This window comes from Jaculus jaculus, chromosome 2, assembly GCF_020740685.1.
Source record: "Jaculus jaculus isolate mJacJac1 chromosome 2, mJacJac1.mat.Y.cur, whole genome shotgun sequence".
Classification (NCBI taxonomy): Eukaryota; Metazoa; Chordata; class Mammalia; order Rodentia; family Dipodidae; genus Jaculus; species Jaculus jaculus.
Window position 1 is genome coordinate 165320201 of NC_059103.1, and position 24846 is coordinate 165345046.

Sequence of the window (24846 nt, forward strand, 5' to 3'; positions counted from 1 at the left end):
CTCTTGCCTGTGAAGCCTAAGGACCCTGGTTTGAGGCTCCATTCCCCAGGACCCAAGTTAGCCAGATGCACAAGGGGGACGCACGTGTCTGGAGTTCGTTTGCAGTGGCCTGGCGCGCCCATTCTTTCTTTCTCTCTCTCTCTGTTGCTCTCAAATAAATAAAATAAATAAAAATAAGCAAAATAAAATTTAAAAAAAGAAATGTACAGAATGGTGGTAAATATAAAATAGAGATCAAGTGGATGCACTAGACCCTAAATGCGGACCGCTAGTCTTGGGAAGTAGAGAAATGGCTTGGAGTCTTTCTTCAGGTGGGTGCCCATGGCTGTGGGGGACACCTGAGGAGAGGACCTAAGTGCCAAGAATCTCAGAACTGGAAGAGAAACTACCAGGATAGCAACTAGATTTCGTCAAGTTCAGTAGCCCCCCCCACCCCCAGGTAGGGTCTCGCTCTACCCCAGGCGGACCTGGAATTTACTATGTAACCTCAGGATGGACTCGAACTCACGGTGATCCTTCAACTTCTGCCTCCTGAATGCAGGGATTAAAGGCGAGCATCAGTACGCCCGGCTCGTGTTCACTTTTTTACGAAAACGTCTTAGTTGCTTCTTTTCTCAGCGAGGAGCTTCCAGGGAATCCCGACACCAGGCTTCAGGTCCAGTAGTCTCCCACGGTCATTAGGAGGGGGCGTGTCCTTCCTCACGGTCCCGCCCTCCCCCTTCCAACTCGAACAGCGATTGGTCCACAGCGGCGTCGCTCCGGCAGACGGATCGGGGCTTGTGCTCTACGGTCCGGTGCCGCCATCTTGGGTCGTGTGGGTGGTGTGGACGTGCGCTCGCTGGCAGGGCGATTACCCTCGGGGCCACTTCCGCTGACCGCGCGCCGGGGGCCCGCGTCCCAGTGTCAGGTTGGAGTCGGGAAGCGGCCCTGGGGGCGGCGGCGGCGGCAGGATGAGCGCGGAGGCGGCGGACCGGGAGGCGGCCACCTCCAGCCGGCCCTGCACGCCGCCGCAGACCTGCTGGTTCGAGTTTCTGCTGGAGGAGTCGCTGCTGGAGAAGCATCTGCGCAAAGCCTGCCCGGGTGAGCCGCCACCCCCCGTCCCGGGGGAGGGCCTGGAGAATCCGGGGCGCGGGGCTGTCCCGTCGGGGACACCGGGGAAAGAAGCCGTCTCGGTCTGACGCCAGCCAGTCGCATTGCCTTAGGTTTTGGTTGAACGGGGAGTAAAGGGATTTTTTATTATTTCCGAGGCGGACTGTATTAAAATAATAACTTGGCCGGGCGTGGTGGCGTACGTCTTTAACCCCAACACTCGGGAGGCAGAGGAAGGAGGATCACCGTGAGTTCGAGTCTAGCCTGGGACCACAGGATGAATTCCAGGTCAAAACAAAAAAAGATAATAACTTGGAAGGCGGAACTTCTATACACTTGCAAGGAGATGGTTGTATTCTGACGTTAGTGCTGACTTAAATGGCTGTTACTGGGGGAGGAACATGCTAGTCATCTTTTCATGCATTTCTGGAAGTAAAAGGGTAAATTACTTGCGTGGTATGTGTGGTGTAAATGCACGGGCACTGTCCAGCTGGGGCTGGAAGAGAAGGCCGGTTGTCTGCCTCCATCACTCGCCAGCCTCTTATCTTGCGATGTCATCTCCTATTGATTCTGGAAATGGCACTTCCAGATCCCTAGTGAGTCTCAGGTCTCGATTCCCAAGGGACTGGGCTTATCACCCTAGGGGCCACACTCAGACGTCTAACAAGGATTCTGTCATTGTAGCACGCACGGGAAGAGCACTTAACTGCTGAGCGCTCTCCTCTCTCTGTTCTGGCCTTTTGACAGAACATTGCTTTTGACACATTTGTTTTTCTGGTTTTTCGAGGTAGAGTCTTCCTCTAGCTCAAGGTGACCTGGAATTCACTATGTAGTTGCAGGATGGTTTCAAACTCATGGCAATCTTCTTATCTCTGCCTCCTGAGTACTGGGATTAAAGGCATTGCCACTCCGCCTGGCTTTCTCCACCCCCCTCCCCAAGGTAGCTCAGGCTGACCTGGAATTCACTATGTAGTCTCAGGGTGGCCTCAAACTCAAGGCCATCCTCCTACCTCTGCCTCTGGAGTGTTGGGACTAAAGGCGTGTGCCACCACGCCCATCGTGCCTGGCTTTTGACACATTTGTTGAGTGCTGTCAAGGTGCCCAGCGACTGTGGTTATTATTACACCAGATTTCTCATTTAAGTCTTCATTGTTAGCCTCCATTTTTCTTTTTTTAATGCTTTTATTTATTTAATTTTTTTTATTTTTAATATACTTTATTTATTTTAGAGAGGGAAGGAAACATAGAGAGAAAGAGAGAATGGGCATGTCAGGACCTCTAGTCACTGCAAACAACTCCAGAGGCATGCCCGCCCCTTGTGCATATGGCTTAAATGGGTCCTGGAGAGTTGAACTGGGATTCTTTGGCTTTGCAGGCAGACGCCTTAACCACTAAGCTATCTCTCCAGCCCACATTTTTATTTTTATTTTTATTTATTTTGAGAAAGAGGCTGAGAGAGAGAATGAGAATGGGTGCACCAGGGCATCCAGTCACTGCAAATGAACTCCTGACAACCTGTGCCACCTTGTGCATCTGGCTGACGTTGATCCTGGGGAATTCTAACCTGGGTCCTTTGACTTTGCAGGCAAGTCCCTTAACTGCTAAGTCAACTCTCAAGCCCAGCCTCTATTTTTCATTGCAGATATCTTGATGGAGGGCCTCTGTGATTGTCAAAACAATAGTTCTGCTGCCTGCATCTCTTTCCTTTAAAAAGCATTGATCATTTGATGAACTGGGAATCTGTAACTATTAAGATTTTCCCTGTGAAATACTTTTTTTCTGCACGAATCCTTATATGTTGGATTATTTGTGTGTAGTTTGTGTACATGTGATTTGTGTGGAATATGTACATAGCTTACCATGTGATCCAACATGTGAAGGCCAGAGTAGTACTTCTTTGTAGCTTTTTTGCCTTATTTCCTCCAGATAAAATTTCTCATTGAACCTCGAGCTGTTTTTCTTTTCTTTCTTTCTTTTTTCTTGTTTTGTATTTTGAGGAAGGGTCTCACTCTAGCCCAGGTTGACCTGGAATTCACTATGTGTTCTCAGCGTGGCCTCGAACTCACAGTGATCCTCCTACCTCTTCCTCCCTGGTGCTGGGATTAAAGATGTGCACCACCATGCCTGGCCCTTGTTTTCATTTTAACTCTTTGACCAGTGAGTTTCCTTTTTACATCCCCAACACTGGAGCTATAGGTGTGTAAGCCTGTATTTTTTTTTTTTTTTTTTTTTAGTTAATGTCTCCATCTAGCCCAGGCTGACCTGAAATTCACTATGTATTCTTAGGGTAGCCTCAAACTCACAGCAGTCCTACTATCTCAGCCTCCTAAATGCTGGGATTAAAGGTGTGTGCCACCACTTCCAGCAAGCCTGGTTTTTTTACCTGGGTGCTGAGAGTTGAACTCAGGTCTTCATGCTTGTACAGCAATTTCTCTTACCCACTGAACCATCTTCCCAGTCCCTGGAATCCACTAATCTTTTTTGCGGGGGGGGGGGGTTATTTCAACTTAGGATCTCAAGTTAGGCTGACTTGGAATTCACTCTGTGGGTAGCCTCAAACTCACAGGGATCCCTCCTACCTCAGCCTCCCGAGTGCTGGTCTTAAAGGCATGTGTCACCATACTTGGCCTCCACTAATCTTATCCCTTCTTCCTTACCACTTTTCCAGTTCTTTTCTCTTAGCCCCAGGCATACTTATTACAGATCATTTTCTGTAGCCATTACCCTACATACTTGAATTGATTTCTTTTGTGGCCAATGAACAATACAGTGAATTGTTTGTACCTTCATAACTAAAACTTAAATTTAAGAATTTGCTTTTCAATCCTAGATCCTGCACCAGTTCAACTTATTGTTCAGTTTTTGGAACAGGCTTCCAAGCCTTCAGTTAATGAACAGAACCAAGTTCAACCTCCACCTGACAACAAGAGAAACCGCATTTTAAAACTTCTTGCTCTTAAAGTTGCTGCACATTTGAAGTGGGACTTAGACACATTAGAGAAAAGGTATGAAGATTTAACTTTCGTTAGTACTCTTTAGATATCTTACTGTTTTTTCCTTTCAAGGTAGGGTCTCACTCTAGTCCAGGCTGACCTGGAATTCACTATGTAGGCTCAGGGTCACCTTGAACTCATGACAATCTTCCTACTTCTGCCTCCTGAGTGCTGGGATTAAAGGCATGTGTCACCACGTTCAGCTAGGAAATAACTTCTTAAAATGAAAGGGTTTTTTTTTTGTTTGTTTGTTTGTTTTTCGAGGTAGGATCTTCCTCCATCCCAGGCTGGCCTAGAATTCACTGTGTAGTCTCAGGATGGCCTTGAATGCATGGCAATTCTCCTATCTATCTCTGCCTCTCAAGTACACCACCATGCATAGCCGAAAGTTACCTTTTTTTTTTTTCCTGCATATTCTTCACAAAATATTCAATCATGCCTGTGGTCACAGTATCTTGATAAAATTGTAGGATCACTTGAGACCACAGGTTAGAGACTGGATTGGACAAGTCTTCTGAAAGTGACCAAGCTACCCCCAAACAAAACACAAACTACAGTTCTTTTTGAATGTTAGATAAATTTAAATCATCCTTTAAAACATTTATTTATTTATTTGCAAGCAAATAGAGAATGAGAAAGAGTACACCAGGGCCTGTGGCCACGACCAACAAATTCCAGATACATGTGTCTCTATGTGCATCTGGCTTTATATGGGTACTACGGAATCAAACACAGGCCTTTAGGCTCTGCAACCAGATGCCTTTAAATGTTGATAAACGTTTCAGTTGACATATACATACATACATGTATACATGCATATATACATTTAACATGTTTGTGCATATATTGTGGAAATGAATAAAGGTTAATGAAACCAAGTGTGGTGGTGTACACATCTAATCCCAGCACTCCTGGGGATAATAATGTATATAGAGTATCAATACCCACTTAAAGCCAGATGTCCAAAGTGGTACATGCATTTGGAGTTCATTTGCAACAGACGTTCTGTCCCTCTCCTTGCAAATAACTAACTAAAAAAACACTAGTTTTTTTTTTAATTTTTATTTATTTATTTGAGAGCAACAGACACAGAGAGAAAGACAGATAGAGGTAGAGAGAGAGAATGGGTGCGCCAGGGCTTCCAGCCTCTGCAAACGAACTCCAGACGCGTGCGCCCCCTTGTGCATCTGGCTAACGTGGGACCTGGGGAACCGAGCCTCGAACCGGGGTCCTTAGGCTTCACAGGCAAGCGCTTAACCACTAAGCCATCTCTCCAGCCCAAAACACTAGTTTTTAAAAGTGTGAACAGAAGCCAGGCATGTGGCACATGCCTTTGATCCCAGCACTTGGGAGGAGAGGAAGGAGGATCACTGTGAGTTCAAGACCACCCTGAGACTACATAGTGAATACCAGGGCAGCCTGGGCTAGAGTGAGACCCTACCTTGAAAAACAAACGGAATAATAATGTGTATAGAGTATCAAAGTATTATGACATAAGTGAAAAGTTGAACATTTGGGTTGAAGAGATGATTCATCAGTTAAAGGTGCTTGCTTGCAAAGCTTGATCACCTGAATTTGATTCTTCAGTACCCACATTCAGCTGGATGCACAAAGTGGTACGTGCTCTCAAGTTTGTTTTGTTGTAGCATGCCAAATCTCTCTGTGTATCTCATTCTTTCTCTCTCTGTCTTGTCTTGTCTTTTTTAGTTTTTTGAGGTAGGATCTCACCTTAACTCAGGCTGACCTGGAATTCACTGTGAGTCTCAGGATGGTCTCAAACTCATGGTGATCCTCCCACCTTTGCCTCCCGAGTGCTGGGATTAAAGGCATGTGCTACCGTGCTCTGCAAGAATAAATATTTTTAAAAATTCAATTTTTTGTAGGGTGTGGTGTTACACGCCTGCAATGCTAGCCTTTAGGAGGTGGAGACAAGAGGATCAAAAGTTTGTGGTCAACTGGGTGTGTTGGTGTACACTTTTAATCTCAGCACTTGAGAGGCAGAGGTAGGTGGGTTACTGTGAGTTCAAGGCCACCTTGAAACTACATAATGAATTCCAGGTCAGACTGGGCTAGAATAAGACCCTACTTTGAAAAACCAAAGAAAAGATTGGTCATCAATTGAATTGCTTTATATATATATATATATATATATATATATATATATATATATATATATATATATTTATTTATTTATTTACGTTTTTCGAGGTAGGGTCTCACTCTAGGCCAGGCTGACCTGGAATTCACTATGTAGTCTCAGGGTAGCCTCGAACTTGGTGATCCTCCTACCTCTGCCTCCTGAGTGCTGGGATTAAAGGCATGAGCCACCACCCCCGGCTATTTCGCAATATTTTTATTTACTTATTTGCAAGCAGAGAGAGATAGAGGACACAGTTCCAGGGCCTTCAGCTGCTGCAAACACATTCCAGATACATGCACCTTTTTTTTTTTTTTTTTCAAGGCGGGTCTCACTGTAGCTCAGGCTGACCTGGAATTCACTATGTAGTCTCTGGGTGGTTGAAGTCATGGCAGTCCTCTTACCTCTGCCTTCCTCCTACCTCTGCCTTTGAAGTGCTGGGATTTAAGGTGTGCACCACCACACCCAGCTACACACACCACTTTGTACATCTGGCTTTATGTAGGTACTGGGGAATCAAGTTAAGGTAGTTAGGTTTTGCAGTCAAGTATCTTAACTGCTGAGCCATCTTTCCAGCCCTGAATTATTGAGAGCATATGGTGGGATCTCATTCTATATGTGTATTTTGGTTTGTTTTGTTTTTCTTTTTCGAGGTAGGGTTTCACTCTGGTCCAGGCTGACCTGGAATTAACTATGTATGTAGTCTCAGGGTGGCCTCGAACTCATAGTGATCCTCCTACCTCTGTCTCCCGAGTGCTGGGATTAAAGGCGTGTGTTACCACGCCCGGCTATACGTATACTTCTGTGTGCACTTCAATTCATAGTAAAAAGGTTCTAAAGTCTTGAACTTTGGTAGGTAAATCTGAAGATTTCATGCTTTAACAATGTAGTTCTTGTCACTGAAGATTGGAAATTGTGTATCTTGTGCTTCTTATGCAGCTAACATGTAGACATGTGCCTTTTGCTCCCTTTAAGCTTGTCTGTTCCAGTACTGAATATGCTACTCAATGAGCTGCTATGCATCAGTGAGGTCCCTCCCGGGACAAAGCATGTCGACCTGGATCTGGCCACTTTACCTCCAACCACTGCAATGGCTATTCTTCTCTACAATAGATGGTAAATGCTTTCAGAGGGCTGGAACCAACCTCTGCTTAGTGTACTCTGGCTTTCTTCCATGTTTTCAGTATCTCCTTTTGCTCCAGAGATCTCTCAGAGGATCACTGGGACTGTGAATCTGTCAGTGGAAAAAATTTGTAATTAGATGAATAGTACTCTGCTGAAAATGTAGACAGATTATTTATTCCATGTCAGAGCTTCAGATGGTTTATATTTCAAATCTTACATGTAAAAGCATTATCTTCTAAGTAGTACTTAAAAAAGTAGTCAACTCATCTTTATTGGATAATAATCTTTTTCCTATTTTGTCTCTAGGGCAATTAGGACGATTGTTCAAAGTAGTTTTCCTGTCAAGCAGGCCAAACCTGGACCCCCTCAGTTAAGTGTGTAAGTTATGGCTCTTTCTGTTTTCTTTTAAGCTGGATCTCATTGTAGCCTGGCTAGTCTTAAATTCATGGTTATTCTCCTATCCCAGCTTCCTGAGTGCTGGCATTAAAGGTGTGCACTACCACACCCGGCTCCAGCTCTGGCTGTTTTTTAATAAATGAACTTTTATTGTCAGGTTTTTTTCCTTATGTGTATGTGGTGGTCTCTGTGTGTGTGTGATGTATGCATGAATATGTGCACACCTGAAGCCCATGTGCTTGCCTGCGCCTGGGTATGCTTACCTGTGATGGCAGAATATCTCTCTACCTCCGTTGCTCTTTTACTGGTTCTTACTTGTGCTGGAGTCTTACTGATCCTGGAGCTTGCCGTTCTTCCCACCCCTACAAGCTCTGGCAAGTCATATCTCTGCTCCTTGGTAGGAGTGGGGTTACAGACATGTGTGGCCACCCCCAGCTGTTTTGGGGGGTCTCCTGAGTCAGGCCTCTTCAGACTGTCATTCTTGCATAGGAAATGCTCTTAATTGCTGAGCCACCTATCTAGCTCTACCTTTTTTTTTTTTTTTTTGGAGGTAGGGTCTCACTCTAGCCCAGGCTGACCTGGAATTCACTATGTAGTTTCAGAGTGACTTTGAACTCACAGTGATCCTCCTACCTCTGCCTCCTGAGTGCTGGGATTAAAGGTGTGTGCCACCATGCCTGGCTTTTGTTTTTAAAGATAAGGTTTTCTATAACCCAAGTGTGAGCGAACTTACACTCACTTTATAGTCAGGCTGTCTGGCCTTGGACTCCATCTCCTCCTGCCCCACCCCCATGTGCTGGGATTACAGGTGTAAGCCTGACTAGCTTTACTCTCAAAATGAGAGTTTTACATAAATTGAAGAAATACTGTTAAGTGAGGGATCACTGTAGTAATAGGGGTTTTTGTTTAACCGTGAAAAGAAGTAACATTAAGATACCTTAAAAAGTAAAATATGTTCAAGAATGATGCTTTTAAATTTAGAAATTTTCAGTGTAGGGCTGGAGGGATGACTTAGAGGTTAAGGCATTTGCCTACAAAGGCAAAGGATCTAAGTTTGACTACCCAGGACCCATGCAAGCCAGATGCACAAGGTGGCATATGTGTCTGGAGTTGGTTTGCAGTGGCTAGAGGCCTCGGATTGCCCATTCTCTCTCTCTCTCTCTCTCACACACACTCACTCTCTCTCTCTAATAAATTTTTTAAAAAGTTCAGTGTTTAGTAACATTTCAGTGATCTTTAGTCATTTCTCTTTCAGTATGAATCAGATGCAACAGGAAAAAGAACTAACAGAAAACATTTTGAAAGTGGTAAGTATTAGCAACAGTTGTCATGTATCATTTCTGATATTAGGCATGTGAGAGTTATCATGGCCTAAGTGCAGTGACAAGAGCTTTTTACTGTTAGCATATAGGTAATGCAAAATTCTAAATTGTACAAGTTGGTGTTTTGTTTGTCTTTTTTAAAACTTTTTTAGTTTTTGTTTTTTTGAGGTAGAGTCTCACTCTGGTCCTGACTGACATGGAATTCACTATATAGTTTCAGGTTGAACTTAAAACTCACAGTGATCCTCCTTTACCTCTGCCTCCCGAGTGCTGGGATTAAAGGTGCACACCACCATGTCTGGCCTAGGGTTACTCTCGTTTTAATAAGTGTGCACCCTCATATGTGGCCCCGTAGATTTTTTCTTTCCAAGGTAAGGTTTCGCTCTAGCCCAAGCTGACGTGGAATTCACTATGTAGTTTCAAGGTAGCTTCAAACTCATGATGAACCTCCTACCTCTGCCTCCCAAGTGCTGGGATTAAAGGCATGTGCAACCATGCCTGGCTTAACGTTTTATTTTTTTTTTAACTTTATTTTATTTTATTTATTTGAGAGAAAGAGGCAGATAGAGAGAGAGAATGGGTGTGCCAGGACATTCAGCCACTGCAAACGAATATCATTTGTAAGTGCCACCATGTCCATCTGGCTTACGTGGGTCCTGGGGAATCAAACTTGGGTCCCTTGGTTTTGCAGGCAAGTGCCTTAACCATTAAGCCATCTCTCCAGTTATTTATTTTAATTGCTGTCCTTAGTATAAAAATAGAACTGGAAGTTTTTTATACTTTAAATATGATTTGTGTAATTATTTGATAGATACTGTTAAAGGGATTTATAAGCTGTAGGACTGGGAGAGATGGGAACAGTTAAACAGTTTATATTCATGTAAAGCAAACTCACTGTAATTTGAACTTAGAAGCAAAAAGCCTGCATAATTTTATTGATGTTATGTGGAGCGTAAATCCAAATAGCTGGCAGTGAAATATCAATGGTCTTTTAAAAGAAAATTATTTGAGAGAGAAAATGGGTATGCCACAGCCTCCAGCCACTGTGAGTGAATTCCAGGAACACACGCCACCTTGCGCATCTAGCTTACACGGTTACTGGGAAATTGAAACTGGGTCCGTAAGCTTCACAGACAAGTGTCTTAAATGCTAAACCATCTCCAGCCCTCAATTTTTTGAATAAACTTTAGTGAATCTATGCAAATCTTTATATTCTTTTTTTCTTCAAAGTAGGGTCTCACTGTGGCCCGGGCTGGCCTGGAATTAACTATGTTAATCAGGGTGGCCTTGAACTCACGGGGATCCTCCTGCCTCTGCCTCCCAAGTGCTGGGATTAAAGGTGTGTGTCACCATGCCCCACTTCCTTTTTCTTTATTAAAGTTTTTCCAAAAGGGCCTGAGGTTATGGCTCAGCGGTTAAAGGTGCTTTTGTGCGGTCCCGCTGTTCTGGGTTCAGTTCTTCAATAAGCACATAGGGCCAGATGCACAACGTGGCGTATGTGTCTATGTGTGGTGGTAGAAGTCCTGCACTCCCGTACTCAGTGGCTTTCTCTCTGCTCACAAGTAAATTAAAATTTAAAAAGTTGAGTGTAGTGGTACATACCTTTAATCTCAACACTTGGGAGGAAGAGGTAGAAGGATTGTTTGAGTTTGAGACCAGCCTGGCACTACAGATTTAATTTCCAGGTCATCCTAGGCTACAGTGAGACCCTCCCTCAAAAAAAAAAAAACTAAAAAACTAAATAAATAAAATTTTTATAGAAAAAAAAATAGTCCTGTATTCTGTGTTTTCTGATTTTACAGTGGGACCTTAATGTATTTAAAAGTTGAAATGACTTATTTCAGTAGTTGTATGCATATTGAAATTTTAGTACATGAAGTTAGTACTCTCCCAGTCCTACAGCTTATAAATCCCTTTAACAGTATCTGTTAAATAATTACACAAATCGTATTTAAAGTATAAAACCTTCCAGTTCTATTTTTATACTAAGGATAGCAATTTTAGTACCATTTTAGTACATGAAGTTAGTTACCCTATTTTGTATGTAGTGTAACCAGCTGCTATCTTCGTATTTTAATCTGTTTATTAAATTTTGTAGCTAAAGGAACAAGCTGCTGATTCTATCTTGGTACTAGAAGCAGCCCTAAAATTAAACAAGGACCTTTATGTTCATACAATGAGAACTCTAGATTTATTGGCCATGGAACCAGGCATGGTAAATGGAGAAACGGAGAGCTCTACTGCTGGACTGAAGATCAGAACTGAGGAAATGCAGTGCCAGGTATTTATTTCAGCATTCAGTCAGCATATGACAATTTGGAGTCAGGATCTTGTATAAAATCTATTTCTGCCTTTGTTTCTTCGATTTACACACTTGGCAGGGGGGAGAGATACTTTTTATTAATGTAGCTAAGGTTGGCCCAGAACTTGCTATGTAACTCAGACTGGCTTTCAATTTGTAATCCTCTGCATCAGTCTCCCACATGAAGGGTTATAGGGATGTGCCACTATGCTTGACCATACATACTTTAAATTTTGGTTTATAATTTTATAAAGTAGATAAACTGTACTTGATTTTTTTGTTGTTGTTGTTTTCTGAGGTAGGTTCTCACTGTAGCTCAGGCTGACCTGGAATTCACTGAGTAGACTCAGGGTGGCCTTGAACTCAACGTGATCCTCCTACTTCTGCCTCCTGAGTGTTGGGATTAAAGGCATGTGCCACCATGCCTGGCTTACTTGATATATATTTTAAATGATACAGAAGGAAAATTTAATTTCTCCATTGTATTTTAGAGACATTGTATATGTAACTGATTTGCAGTTTAACCTTTTTATTAGAAATCTAATTAGATCCTCTCAAAATACCTGAAAGCTAATTTTGTAGTAGATAGAAAAATGTAGGCCAGTAGGTGAACTTTTTAGATTTTTATTTATTTACATATGTGGTTTGGTGTGGTGTGTGTGTGTGTGTGTGTATGCGTGTATACTTTGTAAACACCAGGCTCTCTTGCTGCTGCAAACCAATGACCTTCCACCTTTACCTAGGTGGTAGGGGAATTGAACTCCAGGCCGGTAGATTTCGCAATAAAGCATCTTTAACTGCTGAGCCATCTCCCCATTCCTCATAATATAACTTTTTAACAATCTGTCTTCTTTCTCTAACTTTATTTTCATTTTTTTTTAAGACAGTCTCACTTTGCAGCCCAAGCTGCTGAACTAACTTACTATGTAGATCATTGTGGCCTTGAACTCATGATCTGCCTGCCACATCTTTCCATGTGCTGAGATTATAGGTGTGAGCTACCATACCCAGCTCTGAAGTCTCATTTATTTATTTTTGTTTTGTTTTGGTTTTCTGAGGTAGGGTCTCATTCTAGCCCAAGCTGACCTGGAATTCACTGTGTAGTCTCAGGGTGGCCTCAAACTCACAACAGTCCTCCTACCTCTGCCTCCCAAGTGCTAGGATTAAAGGTGTATGCCACCATGCCCAGCGGAAGTCTCTTTTATTAAAAAATATTTTTATTGCTGGTCATGGTACCACATACCTTTTCAATTCCAGCACTATGGAAGCAGGGATAGGAGGATCACCTTGAGGTTGAGGCCACCCTGAAACTACATAGTAAATTCCAGGTCAGCCTGGGCGCTCCAGTAAGACCCTACTTCTAAAAAGCACGCACATACAAAAACAGTGTTAAAAAAAATTGTAGCCAAGTGTGATGGCTGCCTGTAATTTCAGCACTCAGGAGGATCACCGTGAGTTCAAAGCCACCCTCAAGCCACATAGTAAATTCCAAGTCAGCCTGGAAAAGAAAAAATGGTGAGTTCTAAGGGGGCATGTGGCACAGACCTATAGACCCAGCATTAGGGAGGTTGAGACCAGAGGTTTGCTATGAATTCAAGGACAGCCTGGGCTAAAGAGACACTTCTTCCAAAAAACCCCCAATAATAATAACAACAGTAATGGCAATAATTATGAATTCCAGCCAGGCGTGGTGGCTCACACCTTTAATCCCAGCACTCAGGCGGCAGAGGTAGGAGAATCACCTTGAGTTTGAGGCTACCCTGAGACTACATAGTGAATTCCAGGTCAGCCTAAGCTAGAGCGAGCCCCTACCTCAAAAAAAAAAAAAAAAAAGAGTTCTGTCACTTCTGAAGTACATAAAAAATGACTAAGCAAATTGGTGTTTAATATCATTTTAGGTGTGCTATGATTTGGGTGCAGCATATTTTCAGCAAGGCTCCACAAATTCATCCCTCTATGAAAATGCCAGAGAAAAGTTTTTTAGAACTAAAGAGCTAATTGCAGAGGTAAATACAGTCATAGAAATGTAATATTTGGTTCCATCTGTTGGCTTTTTGGCTCTAATTTTTTTTAAAGAAAAAAAGTGGGTTGGTGGTTTTGAATGTGTAACTCATTTTGTTTGTAGTATTTTGTGAGTTTTTCTTTTTGAGATAGGGTCTCACTGTGTCTTATTTATGATACTTTACTGGTTATAATATCCATCTTTGGATATTGGACTGAAAACTATAAACTATGAGTTGGCAAATTTTTGTAAAGGGCCAGATTGTAAATATTTCACATTTTGTTGGCCACATTGTTTCTATTGGATATTGTTTGGTTGTTTTCAACCCTAAAAATTGTTCTTAGTTAATAGGACAACCAAAAACAGATTTTGCATTTGGCTTGTGAACAATAGTTAGCTGGTCCTTGCTGTAAACATTTAAGCATTTTATGATCTTTGAGTCTTCCAGTTTTAAAATTTTCATGTATCATTAATATACACTAAGGGGATAGTAGACTTATTTACATTTCATTAATGGATAATGATCTATAACTCTTACTTTACAGATAGGTTCATTATCTCTTCATTGTACCATAGATGAGAAGCGGTTAGCTGGCTATTGTCAAGCGTGTGATGTTCTTGTACCTTCTTCTGATAGTAACTCTCAACAGTTGACTCCATATAGTCAAGTCCATATTTGTTTGAGATCTGGAAACTATCAGGTAAGATACATAGTGGGGATGCAGTGACATACTTGAAAAGCCTGGAACCAGACAAACTGAGTTTAAATTCTGGTACTACTATTTGCTGGTTGTTTGAATTGGGGCAAACCACTTAAACTATCAGCCTGGCCTAAAAAAGAATGTTACCATTAGCGTTATTATCCCAGTTACCCCTGTCAGGCTTTGGAAGCAAATCACTTCATTGAGTTTCGTTCCCCAGCTCCTCAAAGTTTTTCTTCCTGCCCTGCCCCCCTTCCCATGCCTGTGCATCTGGTTTTACGTGGGTACTGGGGAATCAAACTTGGGTGGTTAGGCTTTCCAGGCAAGTGCCTTAACCTCTGAAACATCTCTCTAGTCCAATGACCAGTTTTTTTGTTTTGTTTTGTTTTGTTTCGTTTTGTTTTGAGGTAGGGTCTCACTTTAGTGCAGGCTGACCTGTAATTCATTCTGTACTCTCAGGGTGGCCTTGAACTCACAGCAGTCCTCCTATCTCTGCCTCCCAAATGCTAGGGTTAAAGGCATGTGCCACCATGCCCGTCCCAATGACCAATTTTTGTTTTTCTTTTTCTGATTTATTTTTATTTAGTTATTTATTAGAGAGAGAGCAAGAGCACACCAGGGCCTTTAGCCCCTGAAAACAAACTCCAGACACATATGCCACCTTGTGCATCTGGCTTATATGGGACCTAGAGAATCGAACCTGGGTCCTTAGGCTTTGCAGGCAAGTGCCTTAATCACTATGCCCTCTCTCCATCCTTCTTCCTTTTTTTCTTTACTTTTTATTAACAACTTCCATGATTATAAAAAAATATCCCATGGTAATGCCCTCCCCTCCCCCCCACTTTCCCCTTTGAAACTGCATTCTCATCATATCTCATCTCCCTTTCAATCAGTGTGTTTTATTTTGATGTCATGATCTTTTCCTCCTGTTGTGATGGTCTTGTGTAGGTAGTGTCAGGCACTGTGAGGCCAATGACCAATTTTTTATGCTGTGCTTGGAATCTAACCAAGAGATTTGTACATGGTAGGCACACTACCCACTGAGCCACATCCCCAGCCTGTAGAAAGACTTTTAAAATAAAGAAACTGGGCTGGAGAGGTGGATCATCAGTCAGCATGCTTGCCTGCAAAGCCTAACGACCCCGGTTTGATTTCCCAGTTCCCATGTCAGCCAGATGCACAAAGTGGTGCATGTGTCTGGAGTTCATTTGCAGTGACTGGAGGCCCTGACACACCCGTACTCTTTCACTGTCTTTTTCTCTCTTAGTCTGTCTCGGTCTATATCTCTCTGCTTGCAAATATATAAATTTAAAAAACTAAAGTAATCCGGGTATGGTGGCGCATGCCTTTAATCCCAGCACTCAGGAGGCAGAGGTAGGATGATTGCTATGAGTTCAAGGCTACCCTGAGACTACATAGTGAATTCCAGGTCAGCTTGAGCTACAGTGAAACCCTACCTTGGGGGAGAGGAGAAGGAAACTTAAAAAAAAAAAAATTATTTTAATAAAGAAACTGCCATAATTTTTTGATGGATGCAATTTTTGTGTATGTTTTCTAGGAGGTAATTCAGATTTTCATTGACGATAACCTAACCTTCAGTCTACCTGTTCAGTTCCGGCAGTCAGTACTAAGAGAACTCTTTCAGAAAGCTCAACAGGGGTAAGTTGAAAAACCATTTTGATTTTTTTTTTTTTTTTTTGAGAAAGTGAGAGAATTGGCACATCGGGCTCTTAGCAAACGAACTCCAGATGTGTGTGCCACCTGTGTGCATATGTCACCTTGTGCATCTGGCGTATGTGGATCTGGAGAGTCAAAGCTAGGTCTTTAGGCTTCTAGACAAGCACCTTAACCACTGTACCATCTCTCCAGTCTGATTTTTTTGTTTTTGTTTTTTGAGGTAGGATCTCACTCTAGCCTAGGCCAACCTGGAATTCACTATGTAGTTCCAGGCTGTCCTCAAACTCATAGGGATCCTCCTGGGATTAAAGGCATGTGCCACCACACCCAACTCTACTTTTCCCCCCATTTTGTCAACGTAAGGGACACTGACATAGTTAGTGGAGACATTTTATTTTATTTTATGTTATTTTTATTAACATTTTCCATGATTATAAAATATATCCCATGGTAATTCCCTCCCTCCCCACCCCCACACTTTCCCATTTGAAATTCCATTCTCCATCATATTACCTCCCATTATAATCATTGTAATTACATATATATAATATCAACCTATTAAGTATCCTCCTCCCTTCCTTTCTCTACCCTTTATGTCTCCTTTTTACCTTACTGGCCTCTGCTACTAAGTATTTTCATTCTCACGCAGAAGCCCAATCATCTGTATAGTGGAGACATTTTAATGTTGCTTCTTCTAGTTTGTACTAAAAGTCGTTTGGGTGAGAAAGTCTTTCAGAGCAGAATTCTGTTTTGTGGCTTAATTTGTACCTAAACTGTCCTTGTACTTTGTTGTCCCTATGTGTTAGTGTATGATATTTATTTTTTTATATTTTTATTTTTGAGGTAGGGTCTCACTCTAGCCCAGGCTGACCTGGCACTCACTCTTCGTGCCTGGCCTTGAAATCACAGTGATCCTTCTACCTCTGCCTCCTGAGTGCTGGGATTAAAGGAGTTGCCACCATGCCTGACTTGTATATGGTATTTAGTAGTTTAAACATCTTAAAATTTTTCCTTTCAAGAAGAAATGGTTTTGTCATAAGAAGTTTGTTTTATAATATAGACCTTTCATTATAATAAAAATAATATTAGGGATCTACTATTGTATTCTATAGAAATGAAGCTCTAGAAGAAATCTGTTTTAAAGTATGTGCCTGTAACACAGTTCGTGATGTATTGGAAGGCAGAACAATTAGTGTTCAGTTTAACCAACTATTTCTTAGACCAAACAAAGAAAAAATAGACTTTCTTCTTGAGGTAAGATCTTTTCTTCTTTTGATAATATAATAATTTTACTCCAAGTGACCATATCCTGCCCTCTATTCTACCTTGCCCTGACTTCCCTTTCTGTGTCTGATAGTTGGTACTGTTGACAGACTGAGCCCCCCGACCCCTATTTTTTCTTTTGCTTTACAACTTAAGATGACCTCAAATTTTCTGTTCTTCTTCCTCGGCCTCTCAAATGGTTATCATGCCTAGCCTGCCTTCTTTACATTCTCCTTGGATTTTCATTGATTTCTTTTCTGCTCTCCCTTTAGTGTTTTAAACATATTTTTATTTATTTATTTGAGAAGAAGACAGTATGGGTGCCTTGTGGTCTCTTGCCACTGCAAATGAACTCCAAATGCTTGTGCTACTTTGTACATGTAGATTCACTTGGGTTTTGGGGAATCAAACCTGGGGTTGGCAGGCTTTGCAAGCAAATGCCTTTAACCATTGATCCACTGAGCCATCTCTCCAGCACCTTTTAGTTTTTTTGCTTTTAACTCTTTTTCTTTGCCAACTTGTCTTTTCAAGCTATCTGCATTCTCATCTACAGCCTCAATCACCTGCTCATTCTAAGCACCCAAATCATAACTTTAGCCGCCTTTTCTGTGAGCTACAGAATATATACAATGGGTTTCTATTGGATCACCCCCACTCTTCTTTTTCTTTAAATATTTTATTTATTTACTTGTTTTGTGCGGGAGAGAATGGGCATGCCAGGGTCTCTAGCCACTGCAAATGATCCCCAGATGCATGTGCCACCTTGTGCATCTGCCTTTATGTGGACACTGGGGAATCAAACCTGAATCCTTAGGCTTTGCAGGCAAGTGTATTAATGGCTGAGCCAGCTCTCCAGCCCTTTTTTTGTTTGTTTGTTTTTTTGAAGTAGGATTTGGCTCTAGCCCATGCTGACCTGGATTCACTGTGTAGTCTTAGGGTGGCCTTGAACTCACAGTGATCCACCTACCTCTGCCTCCCAAGTGCTGGGATCAAAGGCATGCGACACCATGCCTGGGGCTTCAGCTGTCCTTTTTATTTATTTATTTTCTTTTTTGAGACAGGTCTTGCCTCAAGGTTTGTGTCCCTCCTGTCTCAGCCTCCTAAAGTGGTGGGAATACCACCATGGCTTAACTTTTTTTTTGCCTGCAGTTATTGAAAAGGTCACATTATGGACTGGAGAGATGGCTTAGTGGTTAAGCGCTTGCCTGTGAAGCCTAAGGACCCCGGTTCGAGGCTCGGTTCCCCAGGTCCCACGTTAGCCAGATGCACAAGGGGGCGCACGCGTCTGGAGTTCGTTTGCAGAGGCTGGAAGCCCTGGTGCGCCCATTCTCTCTCTCTCCCTCTATCTGTCTTTCTCTCTGTGTCTGTCGCTCTCAAATAAATAAATAATAAAAAAAAAAGTTAAAAAAAAAAGTTAAAAAAAAAAAAAAAAGAAAAGGTCACATTATGTGGTTGAAACATGAAAGTTCATTTGTCTTTAAATCTAAACTTTTCAAAGTGAGGTCTCTCTTAAAATAAAAATTATTCAATTCCTAGGTATGTTCAAGATCAGTAAGTTTAGAAAAAGCTTCAGAGTCTTTGAAAGGAAACCTGGCTGCTTTTCTAAAGTAAGTACCTTTCTTTCCTATCATAAACTTGGGATTTACTTCTAGAAGTATTTTTTTAATATTTTATTTGTTTATTATTTGAGAGAGAGGGAGACAGAGAGGAAGGGAGAATGGGTGCATCAGTGCCTCCAGCCATTGCAAATGAATTCTAGATGCCTGTGTCACCTTGTGCATCTGGTTTACATGGGTACTGGAGAATTGAACCTGGATTTTTAGGCTTTACAGGCATACACCTTAACCGGTAAGCTGTCTCTCTGCCCAAAAGTAGTTTTTTGTTTTTGTTTTTGCTTTTAAGCTGTTTTATTATGTATTTGAGTGAGCTTGGCCTGAATCTCATGATTTCATCCTCAGACTTCTTAGTACTCGGATTGCACGTGTGTGCCCATCATACCTTGTTGAAAAGTATATTATTTTGTTTGTATACTCGAGATGAAATCCCAGACCTTAGAGTTGCTGGACAAGTGTTTTATACATTCTTTTTTCATTATAAAAAGACCGAGATTCACCATATAACTCTGGCTGTCCTCAAACTTTGAATGAATTCTCCTGCCTCTGCCTTCCAAGTGCTAAAATTATAGGTATATACACCATGCCCACTTGAAATTTTTTTTTTGTTCTTTTTCTTTTGCTTAGGTACAGTCTCACTCTAGTCCAGGCTGACCTGGAATTCACTATGTAGTCTTAGGGTGGCCTTGAAATCACAGCACTCCTCTCCTACCTCAGCCTCCCGAGTGCTGGGATTAAACACATATGCTCCACTTAACATTTTTTATTTGCTTGACATATATTTTTATTACCTGTCTTTAAATTTATCCTGCGTCTGTATAGCCAGTCAGTAACTTAGATTTGAAAAACCAGCTAAGGCTAATTTCAAATTTGTATAGCAGCATTAATCTTTAGGATTACATAGTTACCTTTTTTGTATACTTTAGTACCATTGTACATAGTACATTGTACATTGTAATTTCAAGTAATAATCAATGGGAAATATGAAATATTTCAGAGTACTGTCTTGTAATTTATGAAATAGTGGCTTTTAAAGTTGCTTCTGAATAAAAATTGGTTGATAGGATGAGTCCTTTTTGAAATTCTATATTTTAAAAAATATTTCTTGCTGATCTAGGAATGTATGTCTGGGGTTAGAAGATCTGCAGTATGTTTTCATGATTTCTTCACATGAGTTATTCATTACATTGTTGAAAGATGATGAACGGAAGCTCCTTGTTGATCAGATGAGGAAGAGATCCCCTCGAGTCAATCTGTGCATTAAGCCTGTGACTTCATTTTATGATATCCCAGGTTAGCTGTCTATTCTGCACCTAAAATGTGCACGTTTTGCCCATCTATTCAAATGAGCACTGAAATATATTTAAATGTTGCCTTGTTTTTATTTTAGTTTATACTTGTGTTAGTAATTAATAGAAATTCAATCTGTCATTTACGATGAGATTTCTCTATGAGCTGTTTATTGTTAGGACTCAGGTAAATCCATGGTTAATAGAGACCTAAAAGATTTATAGGCTGGAGAGATGGCTTAGCAGTTGAAGTGCTTGCCTGCGAACCCTAAGGACCCAGGTTTGATTCTCCAGGTCCCATGTCAGATACACAAGGTGGCTCATATGTCTGGAGTTCATTTACAGTGGCTGAAGGAAGGCCGTGAGTACCCATTCTCTCTCGTCCCCCCGGTAAGTAAAACAAATAAGTAAAATATTAGGGGGCTGGAGAGATGGCTTAGCGGTTAAGGTACTTACTTGTGAAGCCTAAGCACCCATGTTTGACCCTCCAGATCCCACATTAGCCAGATGCACAAAGGTGAGACAAGGGCAGGGTTGCACATGCCCACTAGATGACACAAGCATCTGGAGGTTCATTGCAGTGGCTAAAACCCTGGAGTGCCAGTTCTCTTTCTCTCTCTCTTGCTTTCTCTCTCTCAAGCAAAAATATAAATAAAGAAGTAAATGAAATATTAAAGAAAAAATATTTTAGCAGAGGAAATTACCAAATAACACTACTGCTAATATGTTCTTTTTTTTGAAAGCTTCACCCTATCTTTTAAAAATTATTAAAAATAATTAACAATTATTATTGGAAGGTGTGATAGAGATGTTTCAGTACTGAACACTCCTCTGTCACTCCTTGTCAGTCACTATGGTGCCTTTTGGTCATCCCAGTGGTCACTGCCATCTGAAAAGAGAAGCTTCTCTAACCAAAAGTGAGGGTAGTATTAATATATGGGTATGAATGTTAGGTAAAATGCTTACAGGGCAGTTCAGTGAGCATAATATACTCATTTAGCCAGACAGTCGCAGGCATTACATTCCTAATGCTCATGATCTCCCCCACCATAGGCTTTTGATTAGATTTTTTCAGAACCAGGCTTATATGCCCTCCTGTAGAGTGGGCCTCCAGTCCAATTAGAGAGCTATTGGTTTCCCTTATAACAGACATGCCACTATTGTATCAATTCAGTCTTTTGGCCTGGTTGGCTAAACTTGAGGCTTGCAGTGTCTACTGTTTTCACTGTTGATGACTTCTGTCTCCCATAGGGTTGCATTCAGTGCATCTTTCTGTCAGCTGGTCTTCCAGGAGGAGGTTTTCAGCTCAGCCCCAGCTTGATTTCTCAATGAACTTACAACCCAGGGATGTGAAATCTACAGCAATAGGGTCTTAACCATTTATTTCTGGTGGGAAACCAAGAGTTTTGGCAATGGCCTGTAATATTTTGGGGGCAAGGACCTCCCTGGCACTGAAATTTTTCTAGTAACTGTCCATGGCTTCTGGGGGTGCCATTATCCAAAAAAGTAATGTTTCATATGGCTTATTCATAATATCTTGATTTATTTATTTATTTTTTTTGGATTTTCAATGGAGGTTTTGCTCTGGCCCAGGCTGACTTGGAATTCACTATGTAGTCTTAGTCTGGCTCAAACTCAAGGTTATCCTCCTACTTCTGCTTCCTGAGTACTGTGATTAAAGGCGTGTGCCACCATAACCTGTCTTTGAATTTTGATTAAAATAGGATTAAATTTTTTTTTTAATTTCATTTTTATTTATTTGAGAGAGAAGGAAGCAGAAAGAGAGAGAAAGGAAGAGAATGGACGCACTAGGGCCTCCAGCCACTGCAAACGAACTCCAAACACATGTTCCACCTTGTATAGCTGCCTTACATGGGTCCTGGGGAATTGAACCAAGATCCTCTGGATTTGCAAGCAAATGCCTTAACTACTAAGCCATCCCTCCAGCCCTAAGATAGAGATTTTTTGTTTGTTTTTTTGTTTTTCATGGTAGGGCCTCACTCTAGCTCAGGCTGACCTGAAATTCACTATGTAGTCTCAGGGTAGCTTTGAACTCCTGGTGATCCTCCTACCACTGCTTCCCAAGTGCAGGGATTAAAGGCATGTGCCACCACGCCCAGCTAAAATAGAGATTTTTTTTTAAATATTTTTTTTGTTCATTTTTTATTTATTTATTTGAGAGCAACAGACACAGAGAGAAAGACAGATAGAGGTAGAGAGAGAGAATGGGCGTGCCAGGGCTTCCAGCCACTGCAAAGGAACTCCAGACACATGCACCCCCTTGTGCATCTGGCTAACGTGGGACCTGGGGTTTTTCTGGGAAGGGAATGATTCCTTCCTTTCCTTAATATCTCCTCAATAACACATACACACACATTTAGTGGTTTTTTGTTTTGTTTTGTTTTTTATTTGAAAGAGAGAGAATGGGCACTCCAGGGCCCCTAGCCACTGCAAACAAGCTCCAGACACATTGAACCACTTTGTGCATTTGGCTTTGCATATGTATTAGGCAATAGAACTCAGGCTGTCAGGCTTTGCATGCAAGTGCCCAAGTGCCTTTAAGCCATCTTTCCAACCCATCTTTAATATTTACTACTTAAAATTTACACCTTATAAATATTTTCATTAGCATGTGTGTACATTTAATGTCTTTCCATGTAGCCCACATATTCTTTGCATGAACTGATTTTGACTGTGTTTGGGTTTTTTATTGTTGTTGTTGTTTGTTTGCTTTTTGTTTTTGTTTTTAGGAGGTAGAGTTTATGTAGTCTCAGGGTGGCCTTGAACTCACAGCAATCCTACTACCTCTGCCCGAGCACTGGGATTAAAGGCATGCACCATCACACTTGGCTTTGACTATGTTTATTTAATTAAAAAAAAATGCTTTAGGCTGGGCATGGTGGTACATGCCTTTAATTTCAACACTCAGAAGTAGGAGGATTGCTGTGAGTTCCAGTCCACCCTGAGAAGACATAGTTAATTCCAGGTCAGCCTGGGCTAGAGTGAGACCTTACCTCAAAAAAACAAAACAAAACAAAAAAATTTTTTATTTGCAAGAATAGGCATGCCAGAGCCTCTAGCTACTGTAAATGAACTCCAGACACATGTACCCTGTGTGCATCTGGCTTACATGAGTTCTGGAAAATCAAACCTGAGTCATTAGGCTTCACAGGCAAGCACCTTAACTGATCAGCCATCTCTCCAGCCCTAATTTTTTTTTTTTTGAGGTAGGGTCTCACTTTAGCCTGGGTTGACCTGGAACTCATTCTGTAGTTCCAGGCTGAGTTCAAACTCAGGGATCCTCTTTCCTCTGCCCTCCCGAGTGCTGGTATTAAAAGCATGCACCACCACACCTGGTATGTTTATACTTTTACTGTATATATTTTAAAATGTGTTCATTTTACTAAATTTGGATATAAGTTGTGATGGGTTTTTTGTATGAGGATGGAGTTAGTATATAATTTGCATTATATAAAGTAATTCCCCTTTCAAAAAGACAAAATTTCTTTCAATTATAGTATCAAATTTATAATTTTTCAAGTATCTGAACTAAACTATTAACTGAAATAGAGTACTTTTCTGTAGCCTCAGCAAGTGTCAACATTGGGCAGCTGGAACATCAGCTTATATTATCAGTGGATCCCTGGAGGATTCGACAGATTTTAATTGAGTTACATGGTATGACTTCAGAGCGACAGTTTTGGACAGTATCTAATAAGGTAAAAAAATTCTCTGTTAAGAATAGGTATGGGTTGAGGGTGTTACTCCATGGGAAGAGAACCTGTTTAGCATGCAGAAAGCCTTGAGCTCAATCCCCACCCAGTCCAACATAAAACTGGGCACGTTGGTACACACCTGTAGTCTTAGTACTGGGGAGATGGAAACTGGAGGATCAGGAATGCAAAGCCACTCCCAGCCTATAGCTTCCTGTCTCAAAAAGCACAGAGATGAATTATGTTTGTTTCTGTCTAACCCCCCTCCTTTTTTTCTTTCTTTCTTTCTTTTGTTTTTCCTCTTTTTTTTTTTTTTCCTGATACGGTCTCATTCTAGTCCAGGTTAACCTGGAACTCATTTTGTTGCCCAGGTAGTACAGGTGTGAGCCATGACACCCAAGCTTTTAGTGTTAAATTTTTGACTTTTTATTGACAGCCTCCATACATATCTACAGTGTACCCTGATCACAGCCCCCTCTCACTATCCTCCTTTATCTCCCCACCTAGTGTTAATTTTTAAGTGGAAATGTATAAAATAATAGTTTAAGAGATGATACTAGAGCTGCCTGCCTGAGTATTGAGTCCCGTTTCTGTACTTTACTCATTTTCTTTTCTTTTTTTAATTTTTTAATTTTTTTTAATTTTTATTAACATTTTCCATGACATTTTATTTTCTTAGATATGCTATGTCTATCTTAATTTTCTCATGTAAAATCTGAACAATAGCATCAGTCTCAGTATCCTTGTGAGGATCACAGCATTACTTAAAGCTCTTGGTTTTTTGGGGGGTACCCTTCTCAGCAACCCCTGTGCTGCACACCAAGTCTAGAGTCTCACGCATGCTAGGCAAGTGCTGTGCTACTATTAGTATCATTATGTCCCTTTTCATCCTTCAGAAAAATTTAAAATATATATATTTTGGGGTTTGTTTGTTTTTTTGTTTTTTTTTCGAGGTAGGGTCTCACTCTGGCTCAGGCTGACCTGGAATTCACTATGTAGCCTCAGGGTGGTCTCAAACTCATGGCGATCCTCCTACCTCTGCCTCCCAAGTGCTGGGATTAAAGGCGTGCGCCACCACGCCCGGCTAAAATATATATTTTTTATATTGACAACTTCTATACTTACAGACAACAAACCATGATATTTCCCCTCCCCTCCCCCACTTTCCCTTTCATAACTACTCTCCATTATATCCCCCCTCTCTCTCCATTAGTCTCTCTTAAT

General features: G+C 41.3%; 1 protein-coding gene across 2 annotated transcripts in view; it reads left to right on the forward strand.

Annotated features, from left to right (window-relative positions):
• The first annotated feature begins 853 nt into the window (after positions 1 to 853).
• The window catches only part of Ints8 (integrator complex subunit 8), a 61381-nt gene continuing 37388 nt past the window's right edge, over positions 854 to 24846 (forward strand). For both annotated transcript variants that reach the window (XM_045143151.1, XR_006635745.1), the window contains exons 1-13: positions 854 to 1080; positions 3920 to 4094; positions 7195 to 7335; positions 7651 to 7722; positions 8996 to 9047; positions 11161 to 11343; positions 13263 to 13370; positions 13912 to 14067; positions 15626 to 15726; positions 16857 to 16998; positions 18544 to 18614; positions 19738 to 19913; positions 23495 to 23628. In XM_045143151.1, the coding sequence (XP_044999086.1) occupies positions 951 to 1080; positions 3920 to 4094; positions 7195 to 7335; positions 7651 to 7722; positions 8996 to 9047; positions 11161 to 11343; positions 13263 to 13370; positions 13912 to 14067; positions 15626 to 15726; positions 16857 to 16998; positions 18544 to 18614; positions 19738 to 19913; positions 23495 to 23628 (1641 nt within the window). In that variant the 5' untranslated portion in view covers positions 854 to 950. The remainder of the gene's footprint in view (positions 1081 to 3919; positions 4095 to 7194; positions 7336 to 7650; positions 7723 to 8995; positions 9048 to 11160; positions 11344 to 13262; positions 13371 to 13911; positions 14068 to 15625; positions 15727 to 16856; positions 16999 to 18543; positions 18615 to 19737; positions 19914 to 23494; positions 23629 to 24846) is intronic.